The sequence below is a fragment of the Mastigoproctus giganteus genome, chromosome 10 (genome assembly GCF_048544385.1).
Source record: "Mastigoproctus giganteus isolate SK-2022 chromosome 10, ASM4854438v1, whole genome shotgun sequence".
NCBI lineage: Eukaryota > Metazoa > Arthropoda > Arachnida > Uropygi > Thelyphonidae > Mastigoproctus > Mastigoproctus giganteus.
Window position 1 is genome coordinate 70,419,408 of NC_143584.1, and position 15,160 is coordinate 70,434,567.

The 15,160-nt window shown below is 35.0% G+C and overlaps 1 protein-coding gene across 1 annotated transcript in view; it reads left to right on the plus strand.

The window, feature by feature from the left end:
* Nucleotides 1-15,160, plus strand: part of kis (chromodomain helicase DNA binding protein kismet) — a 1,089,809-nt gene that overhangs the window by 588,075 nt on the left and 486,574 nt on the right. The window contains 2 exon segments of the mRNA XM_090383876.1: nucleotides 855-954; nucleotides 2,910-3,088. Of these exon segments, the coding sequence (XP_090240002.1) occupies nucleotides 855-954; nucleotides 2,910-3,088 (279 nt within the window).

A 15,160-nucleotide genomic window follows, 5' to 3' on the forward strand; every position in this document is an offset into this window, starting at 1 on the left:
GAAATTTGCCTTTAGCCAGTGGGTGGTTGGTTGGTGGAACAGACTTCCATCCCTTGTCGTGGAGGTTGATAGCCTAAATAAGTTTAAGGCTCAGCTGGACAGGTAATTTGAACGAACAGAGGGGGTGAAGTGGAAGTGGGGTTTTTTTTTTTTTTTTTTGGCTGATGCTGCATAAGCTTACTTTCTTGCATCAAATGCCTCTGCTAATGCTAATATTTTGTATGCAGTTAAAATAAAGCTTTTTTTTAACATACAAATTGTTTCAAAATCTTCCAATATATGCTGCCAACTGTTATTTGTATTTCCAACTATAAGCTAAATGTTTCAATAGATAACAGCCTGAAAATAGCTTTGGAAATGGAAAAGGTGATTGCAGGTTTCAGCCATTGTTATCCAGTTTAAGTTTAAAAAAAAAAAAAAAAAAAATTAATTCTCTGGAATTTAAGTTTAGAAATTGATAAAATTGTTATTATTAGCATAATAATCAGGATTTTTAACAGACTTACACTTTTTACTGAGTTTTTTTCAATTTGTTTTTGCAATTTAAAAAAAAAAAAGTTGTTTCTGCTGAGTCCTGCTTTGCAGAAGTGTCGCTAACATATAGACATAGACGCTAGAGCTCTAGAATTAAACCTGACCTCAGATTTAGAAGGAATAAAAGATATATTTCTTTTAAATTTTTTCTGTATGTGTGATTTAAGAAGGTAACCATAACAACCAAAGAGACTTCCTTTAGCAATTTTTTATAAATTTATATTTTGACATGCTAAAGATATTAAAACTGCTAATAGATATTGTGAATAAATATTTATAGAATGAATATTTTGAACTTATCTCATGCTGCTTCCTTTTAGGTTATGAACGCTACAATGTAATGAGACAAGATCCTGCGCTTTGCTTTTTAGTTCGGTGTGGGCCCCCTGATGGTGCAGCTTTGTTAGCTGAAATGAATGTGTAAGTTTTACTTCTCATATAATAATGAAAGGAAAATTAAACAAAATTATGGACATAACCTGGATCAATGATACAAGTTATTATTTGCAAGATATGAATCAAAGTATTGATGACCCTTTATTTTGCGAACTGATGGGGGGGAAGTGATTTCTGAATGAATATTTAACTGTATAGTACCCATAGTAAACATGATTAATATAATATACTTTCAATATGTCTGAAATACATTAAGGGCTTTAACTCCAGGCAGCGAGAGATTTAGACAACGTACAAGTTAGTGCAAACGCATCATATTAGTAAGCAGCTAAACTCTAAATTGCTGCCTTTGCATATTTTTGCTAAAATATGCAAAGGCAGCATCGTTTAAGTTATATCTCATATTGTGAATACCCTCACAATGAGTTGCCATGATATTGCACTACTTTGAGTAAGTAACACTTCACCAAAGGACAAGACTGTTGTTACTTATTCTCAGCGGATACCACCACCACCAGATGGCACTGTTTCAGGGCTATTTTGTACATGTGTGAGACCAGGGTTCGAGCCCATGACCACCCCAAATTCCCCCGGAGCAATATGGCCTTAGTTGCTAAAGCTCCTAAAAACCAAATAACAAACAAACAACAAATATTATACATTGAAACATACAAATATCAGAATAATAATTTTCATATTATATAATAATTATAACAAGTGCAATTTCGGTGCAGTTTTATTATATATATTTTTTTTTAATGAAAAATTCAAACCTTTGTTTTTTTTTTTTGTTTTTTTTTGCTTGATATTTTTAACAAAACAAAAATTTTTATTAATTCTGACTAGGAAAACAGTAAAAAATAAACATGAAACTATAGTCAAAATTTAAATCTGTAATAAATACAACCATCAGATGATTCAGTATTATCAACCATTCTTCTTCATAGAAAATTGTAAACAAACACTTTGGAAGCTTTCTTCCTGTTTTGGAGTGCTGATTCCTCATCCACCTCATTTCACTAAATATGTAACTCAGCATAACAATCCCTTTTATTTTAAGCTTTGCTCAAGTAAGACTTTAGGAATACAGAAAGATTAAAAGTCCTAATCTCAAACAAGAAATTTACTGCTCAGTTAGTAAATCATTGCCAGGTGCTAAAGATCAAAAAGTGTATGTCATATTTAAGAATTTTTAAGTATGTTGTATGGAAGTTAGGTAGGGGTGGGAAGTGTTTCATTATACTGAATATTTCATTATTCTGATGTTCATTATACTAACACTTTGTTGCAGTTCCCCTTTGGTGAATTTTGAGCTGGAACTAAGTTCCTTTGTGAATTTTAAAACATTTTGTAGAAAATGTGAACTTTTTAATGTTATGTACAGTTTTTATGTGTAGCATTCCAAAATTTGAACACAGGCAAAATTCTGTGTAACTATACAAGAAGTTCTCTTAAATCAACCTGAAGTTTTCAATCAGTTTTTATACATCATTTGGCTTTATTTAGACACTTTTATTTCTAGTTCAAAACAATGGTACCTTCAAACTTTTAATTAATAACAAATTCTTTTTCTTCAAAAATCCAAATTAAGGTTGTTATTTAGTTAAAAATAATCTGAACTGGGAAGAAATGAGTTCATATAAATTTGTTCATGTCTTTACAGAACACTTATTTCAGAACAAATTTCTCACATGAAATTCTCTGCCGATTATCGTACCGAAAATCTGTATGATAAAATTTTTAAAAATTTTATCGTGCATAGTGCTGCTATGCATAAAATAGCATTTCACGATGAAATGGCGATTACATTATGCGTAGTATTCTAAGTGTGATGAGCAGAGACAAAAACTAAAAATTAATTAAGACGTTTTTTTTTTTTTTTTTTTTTTAGTTAAAGAACAGCAGTGATTTATTTCCCATAAATTCAGTCTCTTGGTTTGTTTATTTCTCTTTTCTTTTTCTTTTCTTCTTTTTTTAAGTAATGATGATGATTTGGAAGATCAGTCTTCTCAAAAAGAGATGGGCGATAAAGAAGATCGTGATGTTGATGATTTGGAACCGCTTTCTCCATCTTCACCATCAAGTGAATTTTCAGTTGCAAAGAGTACAGCTGATGATCCCCTACCAATATTTTCTTCTATAGAATGTGTAGAATCAGGTATGATAAGAATCTGGAATATTAATAAGTTTTTTAATATTTTTTTAATGGTTATAGAAAAAAATGTTACTCAAAGTAAAAAAAAAATGTATAGCATGTAGAATGGTAAAGAGAATACACATAACAAATAAAATGTTAGAAAGTTGATTTAAGTTCAGTTTTTAGAGTTAGTGAAAGAAAATTAATATATGAGATTAGGTGATTGAATGATTGTGAGAAGCTCCACATTATGATGTGAACTTTAAATTTCTACAGAATTTGATGCATGTAATAAAGCATTATTTTTCAGCTCGACTAAATTTTTTTTATAACTTTGTTTTCTTTTGAATATATGGATCATTTAATTCTACTTTGAAATTTATTCAAAATTTTTCTATTATTATAATATGCTCTGGGGATTATGGTTAATTTATTTTCTCTCACTCTCGTTTATTATACTGAACAACAAATTTTGCGTAATATCTTGTTGCAGGTATGAAAGTAAGTTTACTTTTTAGATTTTGGGGTGCTAAACATGAAAAAAGTGCTTAAAATGGCAGATTGGCTGTTGTTTCCGAAAAAAAATTATATTTATACAAGATTATATTGTATAAATATAATCTTACTGCCATATTTATATGGCACTAAGATGTAGCTACGAACATACCTGTATCAAACACAGGACCTTTTTTTTGCCTCTTTGTATTCGTTGTTGTTATTTTGGTTTTTTAGGAGCATTAGCAACTAAGGCCATGTTGCTCTGGGAATATGCGGTGGTCATTCCCTGACCTTTTCGCATCCTCCGTATTTGGTGGTGATGGGATTGAACCCCGGTCTAATACAAGAAGCGTGTGCTACGCACTGCTGCTCCTTCCCACCTGGCTACGCAGGCGCCTTTGTATTTAGCTCTGGGAGCATCCCTTTTCACCATTCAACAATAATCAGCTAACATGGTGGCACTCCATTTGCTTTTGTATTTTTGTTCCATCACTGCAATGTCTTGATGGAAGCACTCACCATGTTCACTGCTTATGGCACCACAGTTTGGCAGAAAGAAATCCAGGTGGCAGAAAGAAATCCTTTTCAACTGTTTGAAAAGTGCTCTTATTTGTGAACAAATGAAAACACCTGCCTTAATCTTCTCTGTACCAAGTCTTGGGAATTTCTCTTGCAAGTATGTGAATGCAGGACCGTTCATTTCCAAACTCTGTACAGAATTTTTCATGAGCCCCAGTTTGATGTGGAATGGTGGAGGCAAAACTTTATTTGGATCTACCAGAGGCCCAAATGCTACTTCCTTCATTCCAGGTGTTAATGATTTTCATTGAGGCCAACTCCTCATAGTGCATATCCTTGCCGGCAAGACTATTCCACTTGCAGAGAAATCAACAATACTTAGTGTAACCCTTTTGTAATCCTAATAAAATGGCACTCACCTTTAAATCACCACATATCTGCCACTCATACTTCTGATAGTGTACACCTAAGAGGATGTTCTCCATGTCTGCATATGTTTCTCTTTTTTTGTGGACTGCATATGCAAGAGGTATTGAAGGCAGCATATTTCCATTATGTAACAACACTGCCTTAAGGCTAACCTTAGAAACATCTGTAGTCGCCATTATTTGGGAACTTGTCTCATTATCATTGCTGACAATAGACCATCAACATCCTTACAAACAGTGAATTCACTTTTAGAATTATGACAGAATTTATCATAGTCTTTATTTCAAGTATGAAACGTTGCCACTTTCACCGAATAATCTATAAGATTTCACTGATGTAGCCTTGAGACCAAAAGCTCTGCCTTATTCTTCTGTAGTTTGGATCCCTGATGAAGTCATTATGCTCACTTTCTGTGATCTTATGTGGTTCAGAAGGATAAAGGATTGGACACAATCGTGTTTTCCTTGTCGTAGATTGCTGCTGTACTTTTTTGTTTATAATCAAGTTGATGTTCGCAGAGTGTACAGAAAAATGGTTGAGCAGTAAGGAATAGGTAGTACTTCACCATGAGGCACAGGATAAATTGCAGATGGTATATTGGGGTATGTAACTGTCCACTTTTTCTAATACGTCCCTTTCGATTCACCCATTTATTGAGTTTTGATGAACCGGTAGTGCAGCAGATATGTGGAGCCCAGTCCTTGGCCTGGTTGCCTTCTTTACACCCAAAGTTCAAGAAGTAGGCCTTTTTTATGACTCATGTTTTTATGACATTTTCTTGAAGCTAACGTGACTTCTCCACGTAACAAAAGTCATCCGGACCATTCAAGCAATTTTTTACCGAGAGCTATAGTTGATAATGTAGTGACTCACTATCATGTGACCCCTACTGTAATTCAAAAACAAGAGCCAATCGAAAAATTTTAATGTAATTTTCATTTTCAGAACATAAATGTTGACGAGTGTTATTAACTTATTTGTATATGTACATCCAAAATTCCAACACGTGATGGGTCTGAGGTGATGCACACTTAGAGTAGAGCATTTATGAATATTTCAGACTTTTTTTTTTGTTTGATCAGCATAATTAAATCCCTTAAATTTCCTTTGTAGGTTTTTTTTTTTTTTTTTTCCGAAATTTAAAGAGCAGTTTTGGCAACTATTTAACATGCCACATCATTTAAAATTTTATAATGAAGCCATAACTAGATATTTCCTATTGAATTTTTATTTTTTTTCTCTCACTAATATAATATAAACATTTAAAAAATGCGATGTGATATTGGTTATAATTTTCACAAGCTGCAGTTTTTACCCTCTCTCTCTTTCTCTGTCTCATGACAGAAATATATTTAAACTACAGTCAGTCCTCGTATAGCACGATAGTTGTGTTCCTAGAAATCCTCGTGCAATGCAAAATCATGCAATATAAACCACAGACCCTATGGGAAAAATAGGGTTAGGTGCCGACCACCCAAGATTGAACACACATTAGTAACGAAAACATTACCAAACATATAAATAATCGTAATAACATATGTAAGTATTTTATTACGACTATTACGTAATAAAATATTGCTGATGCTTTTGCTTCTATCGTAAGCAAACTTGTTTTTTGTTTGATTTTCTATCCAAACAGATGACAGCCATTCCATCTCTTCCAATTCTTTGTTCTTAATCTAATGGATTTTAATTACACTTTGAGTTGTTCCTGCTATGAAAGTTGTTTTTATTTTCTCTGCATTCTTTGTAATTCTCAGCGTTGTCTCATTTAGGTCTATAGCACGTGCAATATCACATGGTCTTTAATTTCGCTCAAAGCATTTCACAATTTCATATTTTTTCTCTATCGACCGAGGCAAACTGGCCATAAGCCTTACCGGGGAAATCCCGGTGGGCCGGAGGCCGGTGTGGTTTTGGCCATAAACACTAGTATGAGGCCACTATAAATTTTCCCAGGTAAGAATTTTTGACCCAGTCTGCCTCTGTTTATCCATATTGTTTTTCTTTTTCTCTCTGAATCTGCAGTGTCTTCACCAGGATGCTTCCTTTTAAGTACTCATATTTAGCGAATAAAGCGCAATTACAAAACGAGGAGGCACGCTTGATACACATAAACAAAGCTGCGCGCGTGTAGCAACTGAATAAACAACACTGTAAAGGCAGAGATACACTATTAACACCTCACATTTTACTAAAGCAAAATTAAACAAAAACAATTTCCAGTTGTGTTTCTGCTAGTGGAATCTGTTATAAACTGGTAGTAAACTCGATCTAATTGCATTTGCAATTATACCGATAGCTGGAATTGTGTTGGATTTTACGTTATTATGGTGAAATGTGTTTCCCCTTCACTGATATAAAAAACATAAATACATTTTCAGAATCTTCTCTTCATTCCTATCGTGTTGCGTTCGACTGCCATTTCTTGTAAACACAGAGGTGAATCGTGCCTAAGCGAATTCGATTCGTGTTATATAAGATATCGGTCCCCTATTTATAAATCGTGTATGATCGAATTCATGTAGTGTAAACACGTGTTATACGAGGACTGACTGTATTATAAAATGCAGGTACTGCTCTCCTACTGTCAAGGTGCTCCTATGCTTCCTTCTTAAGATTGATAGAAATAATTCAGAATAGTTCACTTTTTTCTATCATCTTGTATTTTCAAAATATTCTGACCAATCCATTTTATTCATTTTTCATTACTATTATTTTTAATTGAAAATTATTTTCATAATTGTTTAAAAGTGAACTAAACACAGGAGCACTTCATAGGGAGCTGTACTCTGTGACTTAAGTATTAAATTATTATTATTATTATTACTAGCACAGTCAAGGAAGCCCGAGGCTTATGCTGCACCAGCCAAAAAAAAAAAAAATTCCGAGCTACCCTGAGAGAGAGAGAGAGAGAGAAAATCAGAAGTAGATGGGAATCACCAAGAAAGAGAAGAATGATGATCTCCAGCTCAGGACCTGGATGTGCCAAGCCCATACTCACCAGATGTGAGCCCCCTGGGGATATTCAGTCAGCCGCATACATAGGCTCAAAATGCAATTAGGTTTCCCTCTCTATATTGTTGGCATGATGCCAAAAATAATCATAATCAGTGTAACATTTTTTATGTGCTTTAAAAATATTATGCTTGCTGTGGTATACTAGAATTATAATGTAGAAGTGCTTCATACGTCACATGCACTGAATGCAAGACTACAACTGCCCTTTTATTTATTTTTATTATTGTTTTTTTTTTTTTTTTTTCTGTTACAATATTCCTTACAATATGAATTTTTATCACAATTAATGATACATATTGAAAATAAGAATATTCTTGAAGAATACTAAAACTGATATTTTTGTTACTCTGGTATATTATTTCTTTATCAACTTAATGCCATAAATAGCATTAAGTAATAAATAAAAATAAATATAACATCACTCCGTTCCATTTTTAGAATCTTCATCGTTTGCTGTTGCAGTTGATTGTCTTCTGATATGCCCACTCCAAGTTTCTTGAATTTTTTAGTTCTTAAAAGAAATGGCATACCTTCACTTCTTCACTGAAAATAGTGTGAAAATCAGTAATGAATATAATCCCTAGGTTTATTTATGTGTTCGAAACCAACCTTCTGTAAATTTTATAAAGAATTCTCCTTTAGGAATGTCTCTTTTCAGAGAGAGAGAGAGAGAGAGAGAGAGAGAGAGAGAGTTGAATATTTTGAACAGTGTCATTGATTTTAGACTCACCTCATTTTATTTAAAATTCTAAAGTTTCTTGTCAAACTTCTAAAATTCATTGATATTTTCCATATAGTTTTTCATTTTCATGATTGGCTCTTAGTAATTAGTACAAAATTTCTCTGCATGCCTTGAGTTTCTTGGAGTCAGAAAACTATTTTTGATTGTGGTTTAGTGTGCAGTTTCTGTAGCAGGCACTGCATCAATATTTAATATCAATATTTTCAATAATTTAATTCAATATTTTAATTAAATATTGATGCAGTGCATTGCAAAAAAATTAAATGAAAAACCAAAATATCAAGCATTTTCTTCCCTTTTAAGTTCCAAATATAAGATATATAATCCACAATTGAGTATTATTGTTACATTACGTCTTTTAATATTTAATTGGTGAAATTTATTGGTGAAAATTGTATAGATATTCCATCAGTGTGTCGTAGATGCCAAAGGTTGTTTGACCTTTGAAAAAGTGAAAATGTGCTGAATATAGATCCTATGTAATGAAAAGGTCATGCTTTATTTATTACCTCTGCGTGATAACTGTGGGAAGACTGGATTGGACATGTGGAATGAAGAAGTGAGGAGTATGTGGGGAAGAGGTGTGAAAAGTTGGAGGTGATAGGGAAGAGGAAGAGGGGGAAACCTAAGCTGATATGGAAGGATAAGGTGGCAGAGGATGGAGAGAGGAAGCCCAGGATAGGGAGGAATGGAAGAAAAGAATTAAGGATGGAAATACCGACCCCATAGAAACGTGGAAAGAAGGCGAAGATAAAGATGTATCATTTATTATAATGGTATTTTAAATGTACAAAGGGTACTAGGAAAGTTTTGCAATACAGCTTTGTTTATTTAATTTTTTCAAAGTAATTTCCTCTACATTCAATACACCTCTCCATCCTCCGAAACCAATCTTTAAACCAGTTCTGCCAAATTTCACTAGGGAGTAAAGCACACTCGTTGTCCCAAGCCCGTAGAAGGTCCTCATCACTGGAAATCCACCTCCCTTTTAGCTTCATTTTCACATGCGGGAACAGTGCAAAGTCGCAGGGAGCAAGGTCTGGACTGTAGGGAGGGTGCTCGAGAAGTTTCAGTCCTGTCGTGGTCAAATATTTGGTGCAGGCTTTGGCGCGGTGAACTGCAGCATTATCGTGATGGAGGTACCAGGTGTCCATTCTTGACTTTGGCCGCAGGTTCTTCATAGATCCAATGACTTTAGGCAGGCATTGTTCAGTATACCACTTAGCTGTGACTGTCTTCTGCGTGTCCAAAACGATACGTTCCACAATTCCATTCGATTTGAAAAATACAGCTATCATTTTCTTCTTTACAGATCGGGATTTTCTGACAATTACGGGTGTGTCGTCATCATCAAAGACCCAAACTTTGTTTTGAGCCTTGGTCGGTAGATCGTAATAGTACAGCCAAGTCTCGTCACCTGTCACGATGTTGTTCACATACCGAGATTGTCCCTTATCAAACTTTTTTAACATCTCCCGGCACCAAGTCACACGTCGTGTCATCTGCTCTTCAGTCAGTTGATGCGGCACCCAGAGAGAACAAAGTTTCTTCACGTGCAAATGATCTTGCAGAATCGAACGAATTGCTGGTGCATTTAGGCCCAAAGTATCCTCTATCTGTTGGTAGGTCACTCGCCTGTTTTCGTCAAGCATTTTCCTCATAGCAGTAACGTTTTCCTCCGTAACTGACGTTCGTGGCCTTCCCGGCCTCTCAGAATCCTCCAGAGTGAAATTTCCCCTTTGGAATTCTCTATACCACCTGAATATCATTGTACGATGTGGACAATCATCATCTAGTGCAAGAGTCATTTCTTCTAAGCACTGGTCTATGGTTAAACCACGCACAAAATTATACCGCAAAACTGTCCTTATCTCATTTCGTGACCACGATGCCATCGCAAGCACTTTACACTCTCACTACTAATGAATAACTGAGCCCATCGACTTGGCGCGGCGGCTACTATGCACGTATGAACATGTCTCAACATGCAGTAACAAGCAGCTTCCTGTGATTCATTGTTGCGTCATATTGCAAAACTTTCCTAGTACCCTTTGTACTATAATCTTATGAGGGGGGGGGGAAGTTAAAAAATCCATAATTTTAAAATCCAAATGGGTTTTTGAATAAAGTCTTCCAATATGAGAGCGATGCAACTGCTCCTCGACTTACAATGGAATTCTGTTCCAACAACCATGTAAGTCCGATTTGCATCCAAGTCGGAAAAAAATGCCAATTTTTCATATTTACAATGTGAAATCCAGTTGCACAACAAGCCACAGGTTTATACCTCATCAGTCATTGCCTTTAACTATGAAGTTCACTAAATATCATCTGAAATTGATTATTTACAGATGCTTTCTCTCCCCTATAAAAATAAGTATAATCAATGTCAATCTGCTCTTTTTTTACACACACACACATAGTGATCCTATGTGTGTGTAAAAAAAGTGATCCCCCCCCAGAGGAATGAGAAAAACCGTTATTATACTGAAAGGATGTTTATTGCATATTTCATAAAATCAGCAAAAGAGAAAGTTTAAACATTTAATGTAATCCTACTGCATCTCATCTAATTCCGAATATGTACTGCAGTATTGAATAAGAAAATGAAGATTATACATTTTGCATTGATCGTACAGTGTAGTAAGACGTGATTTGTATATTTCATATGTACAGTAATTACTGCATACTTTACTACATATGAATGTTGTTTGTTTGTTATTTGGTTTTTAGGAGCATTAACAACTAAGGCCATATTGCTCCGGGAATATGCGGTGGTCATTCCCTGACCTTTCCGCATCCTCCGTATTTGGTGGTAATGGGCTCAAACCCCGGTCTAATCAAGAAGCGTGTGCTACGCACTGCTGCTCCTTCCCACCTGTCTATGGAGGCACCCCATAATAATGTATGTATGTGTAATAAGGCCTGACCATAAACAGAGGAATTGGTGACAGACTTTAAAATAATCTATCAAAATGTGCTGTTTTGGATAGCAAATTCATTTTTGCAGAAAGCCTGCACTCAAAAAAAAAAAAAAAAAAAAAAAAAAGTTTTAATCCTTGATAAGTGTTCTTCAATAAAACGTGGTCAGAAAGGTTCCTCTTCATTTTCTATATCCTGAAACACTCCATGGCTGTCACACCTTCAAAATGTGTTTTGAAAACTTTCTTCAGTATAGTTTCCAGCTGAGTTTACGTATTCTGCACATCCTCAGTTTCTTCATTATTATTGGGCTGTTCATCATGATAAAAAAGAGGAAGCATGCAAAGCTTTATTCATAGCATCATTCAAGGGGACAGATCCAGCATATTTGATACAGTTTGTGATCACTTTGTTGTCAAACTTATCCAGTGCTGAAACACAAATACATTGCCAGTAGTATGTGAGTTTTGCATTTGAGCCACAGCACCATTTCATGAAATAGCAATCTCATAGTTATTTATTCACCATTTTCTTTATACCTTTTAATCATCAAGGATTCTGGTCTTACATTCCAGATGATTAATAGAGGAAGTTTCTCTGTGCCAGACACCTGTTTGCTGCTATGAGAATGGTAATTCATAGTTTTATCATATGTTTTTCTGAAACTACCGTATTTTCCGGCTTATAAGACACACAGGCATACAAGACGCACCCTAGTTTTGGCCACATATTTTGGAAAAAATAATAACCCTTCTATTATCCTTTGATACTGTTTATGGAACTAAGAAGCGATCTTTTACTGACTGATGTAAACAAATATGGTGACATGGCGTGATATGGTATGTAATCAGGGGGTAGGTATTAAAAATAAATTAAATGGAGTTACATTTTTTTTTAATTTTTTTTTTTTATTAAAGGGACTTACAACATGGAGTTGTTATTCAATTCATAAAACACCAGAAATTTTTAAAAATATTTATTGGTTCTAAAAATTATGAAATGTCTAACATTTTCATTTATCCATAGATAAATGAAAATGTCTAACATTTTCATTTATCTTGCATGACCAAGTGCAAGCTTGGTCATGCAAGATGACCAAACTTGCACTTGGTCATCTTGCAACACAGAGGCAGCCCCCAAGGCAGAATGCGCTGGTCCCACAGGAACTAGTAGTTGTTGGTGACTCTATTGTCAGGGAACCAGGGAACATGCTTTGTAAAAAGGATAGGTGGAACAGGACCAGGGTATGTCTGCCAGGGGCAAAGGTTGATGACGTTGTAGAGCGAATATCATCTTATAAGGGCACAAAAGGTGATATAGTTGTACATGTTGGCACTAATGATATTAAGAGTAGGAGACCAGCGGAATTACTTAACAAGTACAGGTCTCTGTTGAAAAAAAGCCGTGAAGTAGGGTTGAATTTGAAAGTGTCTGCAATTCTGCCCAGACACGATAGGAGGGAGTATATGATGAGAGCCTTGTCGATCAATTCGGCCCTGGAAAGATTGTGCAAGGCTCAAGGGGTAGAATTTTTTTCAGCCTGGACTGTACTTGTTAACAAAAGGGACTGCTTCTACAGGGATGGGATACACTTAAATAGAAAGGGTGCAAGAATATTTGCTGATGCTATCGAGGCAGTGTTAGGTGGGTCGGAAAACTGCTAGCTTGGGGGGAAGCAAAGACTAATAGATTAACAGTAGCCACTGGCAGAGGTGAAAGAGATTCTTGCACTGCTTCTATTGAAATGAGCAGAAGCCTGAAAAACAAGATGCAGGATATTTCAGAGACTGCTGGAAGTCTTTCTGTACAAGTAAACACATGGGTTGTGTTAGGGTAGCTAAGAATAGAAACAAGTGCGACTTCCGACGGAACCGGTCCACTCTGGACCATCTTATTAGATTGGAAACATCCATCTGGGATGCTTTTCTAAAACGTGAACTTGGTGTCTGTATTCTTTGACATGGAAAAGGCGTATGACACAACTTGGAGATTTGGCATCTTAAAAGATTTGCATAGCCTTGGTCTTAGAGGGCATCTCCCATTTTTATTAAAAACTTTTTAGCCAATCGATCTTTCCAAGTTTGTGTCGGATCCTCACTCTCTCCTCCCTTCTGTCAAGAGGAGAGAGTACCACAAGGATCAGTATTAAGTATGTCACGCTTTTCAGTATGGCATGCTTTTCGCCATCAAAGTAAATTCCATCACCAAACAACTTCCTCCAACTGTAAAGAGTGCCCTCTATGTTGATGACTTTAGAATATTTTGTCAGTCGTGCAATATGAGGGTTATAGAAAGAAAACTGCAAAAAGCCATTGATTGCCTAAATTCCTGGGCTCTATGTAATGGATTCAGGTTCTTGGTGAGGGGTTTAAGGTTTTGAATGACTTGAGCAAACTCAGTGGTGATGGAATTCTTCCTGTTGTTCAGACTGCACGTGAGGGAGAATAAATTCAAATTCAGGAAGGATGGTTATAGAATAGAGGAATCTATTTTTTTGACTGATGCTGTATAAGTGTGCTTTCTTGCATGATTTGCCACTTAATACTAATGCTAAATCTTTGTAAAAGATCAACATATAAAATTATATGAAAATCCATGTATTATGATTTGAATTATAATGTGGATGATACATGGACAGATATGGTGCAGGAAATAGGCACTATGCACATACATGATAATATGCCTGAAAATAAATAAATAAAATAAGAATGATTCAGTGATCCATATATAGCAGGGGTTTCCAACTTAATTTGTGATGCAATCTAGTTTTTTCCTTCAAAATGTTCCGCAATCTACCATCTCAAAAATTTCATTGCACAAGGTTATAAAAGTGAATCAACACATGTTGAAAAATGTTGTTTATAAATTTTAGTATTCAATACAATTCGCAATTCTTATTTTAAATTTGTACGTATATAAAATTTTAATTTATGCAAAGTTTGTCTTCGTGTAATCTGCCAAGTTTTCAAAATCAGGTATATACTGTAATAAGGCCAACCGTAAAGAATCTTCTGTGTGCAAGTCCATAAGAGCACAGCAATTCTTTGTTTGTTTCAAATACAAAAAGGCTGATTCACGTAGATGTGTGGAACCAAAACAGGAATTTAAAAGTTCACTGCATGTTTCTTTACATTTGGGTACTTTTCTCGGCGCTCCATAGCAGAGTTGTCAGGAGCAGGAGTGCAGTAGCACACGCTCCTTGAGTAGACCGGGGTTCAAGGCCCTAACTGCTAAAAACGGTCGAACTGCCAACCTGCACTGGACCAGCATGGCAGATTATGGTCCATTACCCTCAACATGAATTGTTGAGGAGGCTTCCACCTTGTAGTGGGTTGATAATGGCTGCAGTTTACTTTTTTTTTTTTTACTTTTCTCGGCAAACATATTTCCAAAACTCTTTTTCTGATGATCTGGCTTTTAGGAAGATATCGTTTTGGAATGTAATGATTTCATTTTCAAGTAATATTTTTTCGAAAAATCACAGCAATTTTTTTTTCTGCAATTTGTATCGTATCTAAGCTATCTAAGTCGACGTTTAAATTGATAAGAAATATATTGAACAATGTCTTCAATTGTTTTAAAATCACTGAATCTAGTTTCATAATCGGCCACAACATTCTCAATTTCAGAAACATATTTCTCACTATTAATTTCAAAAACAGGATAATTTTGCAAATGATCTTGCATATTTGCAAAATGGTCGAATTTTTTTTTGTTGAGATCCTTTACAATTGCCAAAAATTGATATTTATAGGCAGAAATACTACTAATCATGTCACCCACATTTTTATTTTAATTCCAAATTCAGATCACTTAATTTACTGGTAAAATCTGCCAAAGAAAGCCAGATCACACTACCACTCCGTATCTTTTTAGCTGATGATAATCATCTCCCCTTTGATTAACAAATTTTTTAATTTCAGTCAGCAATTTTCGAAATCTCTGTAGAAACTTACTCCGAC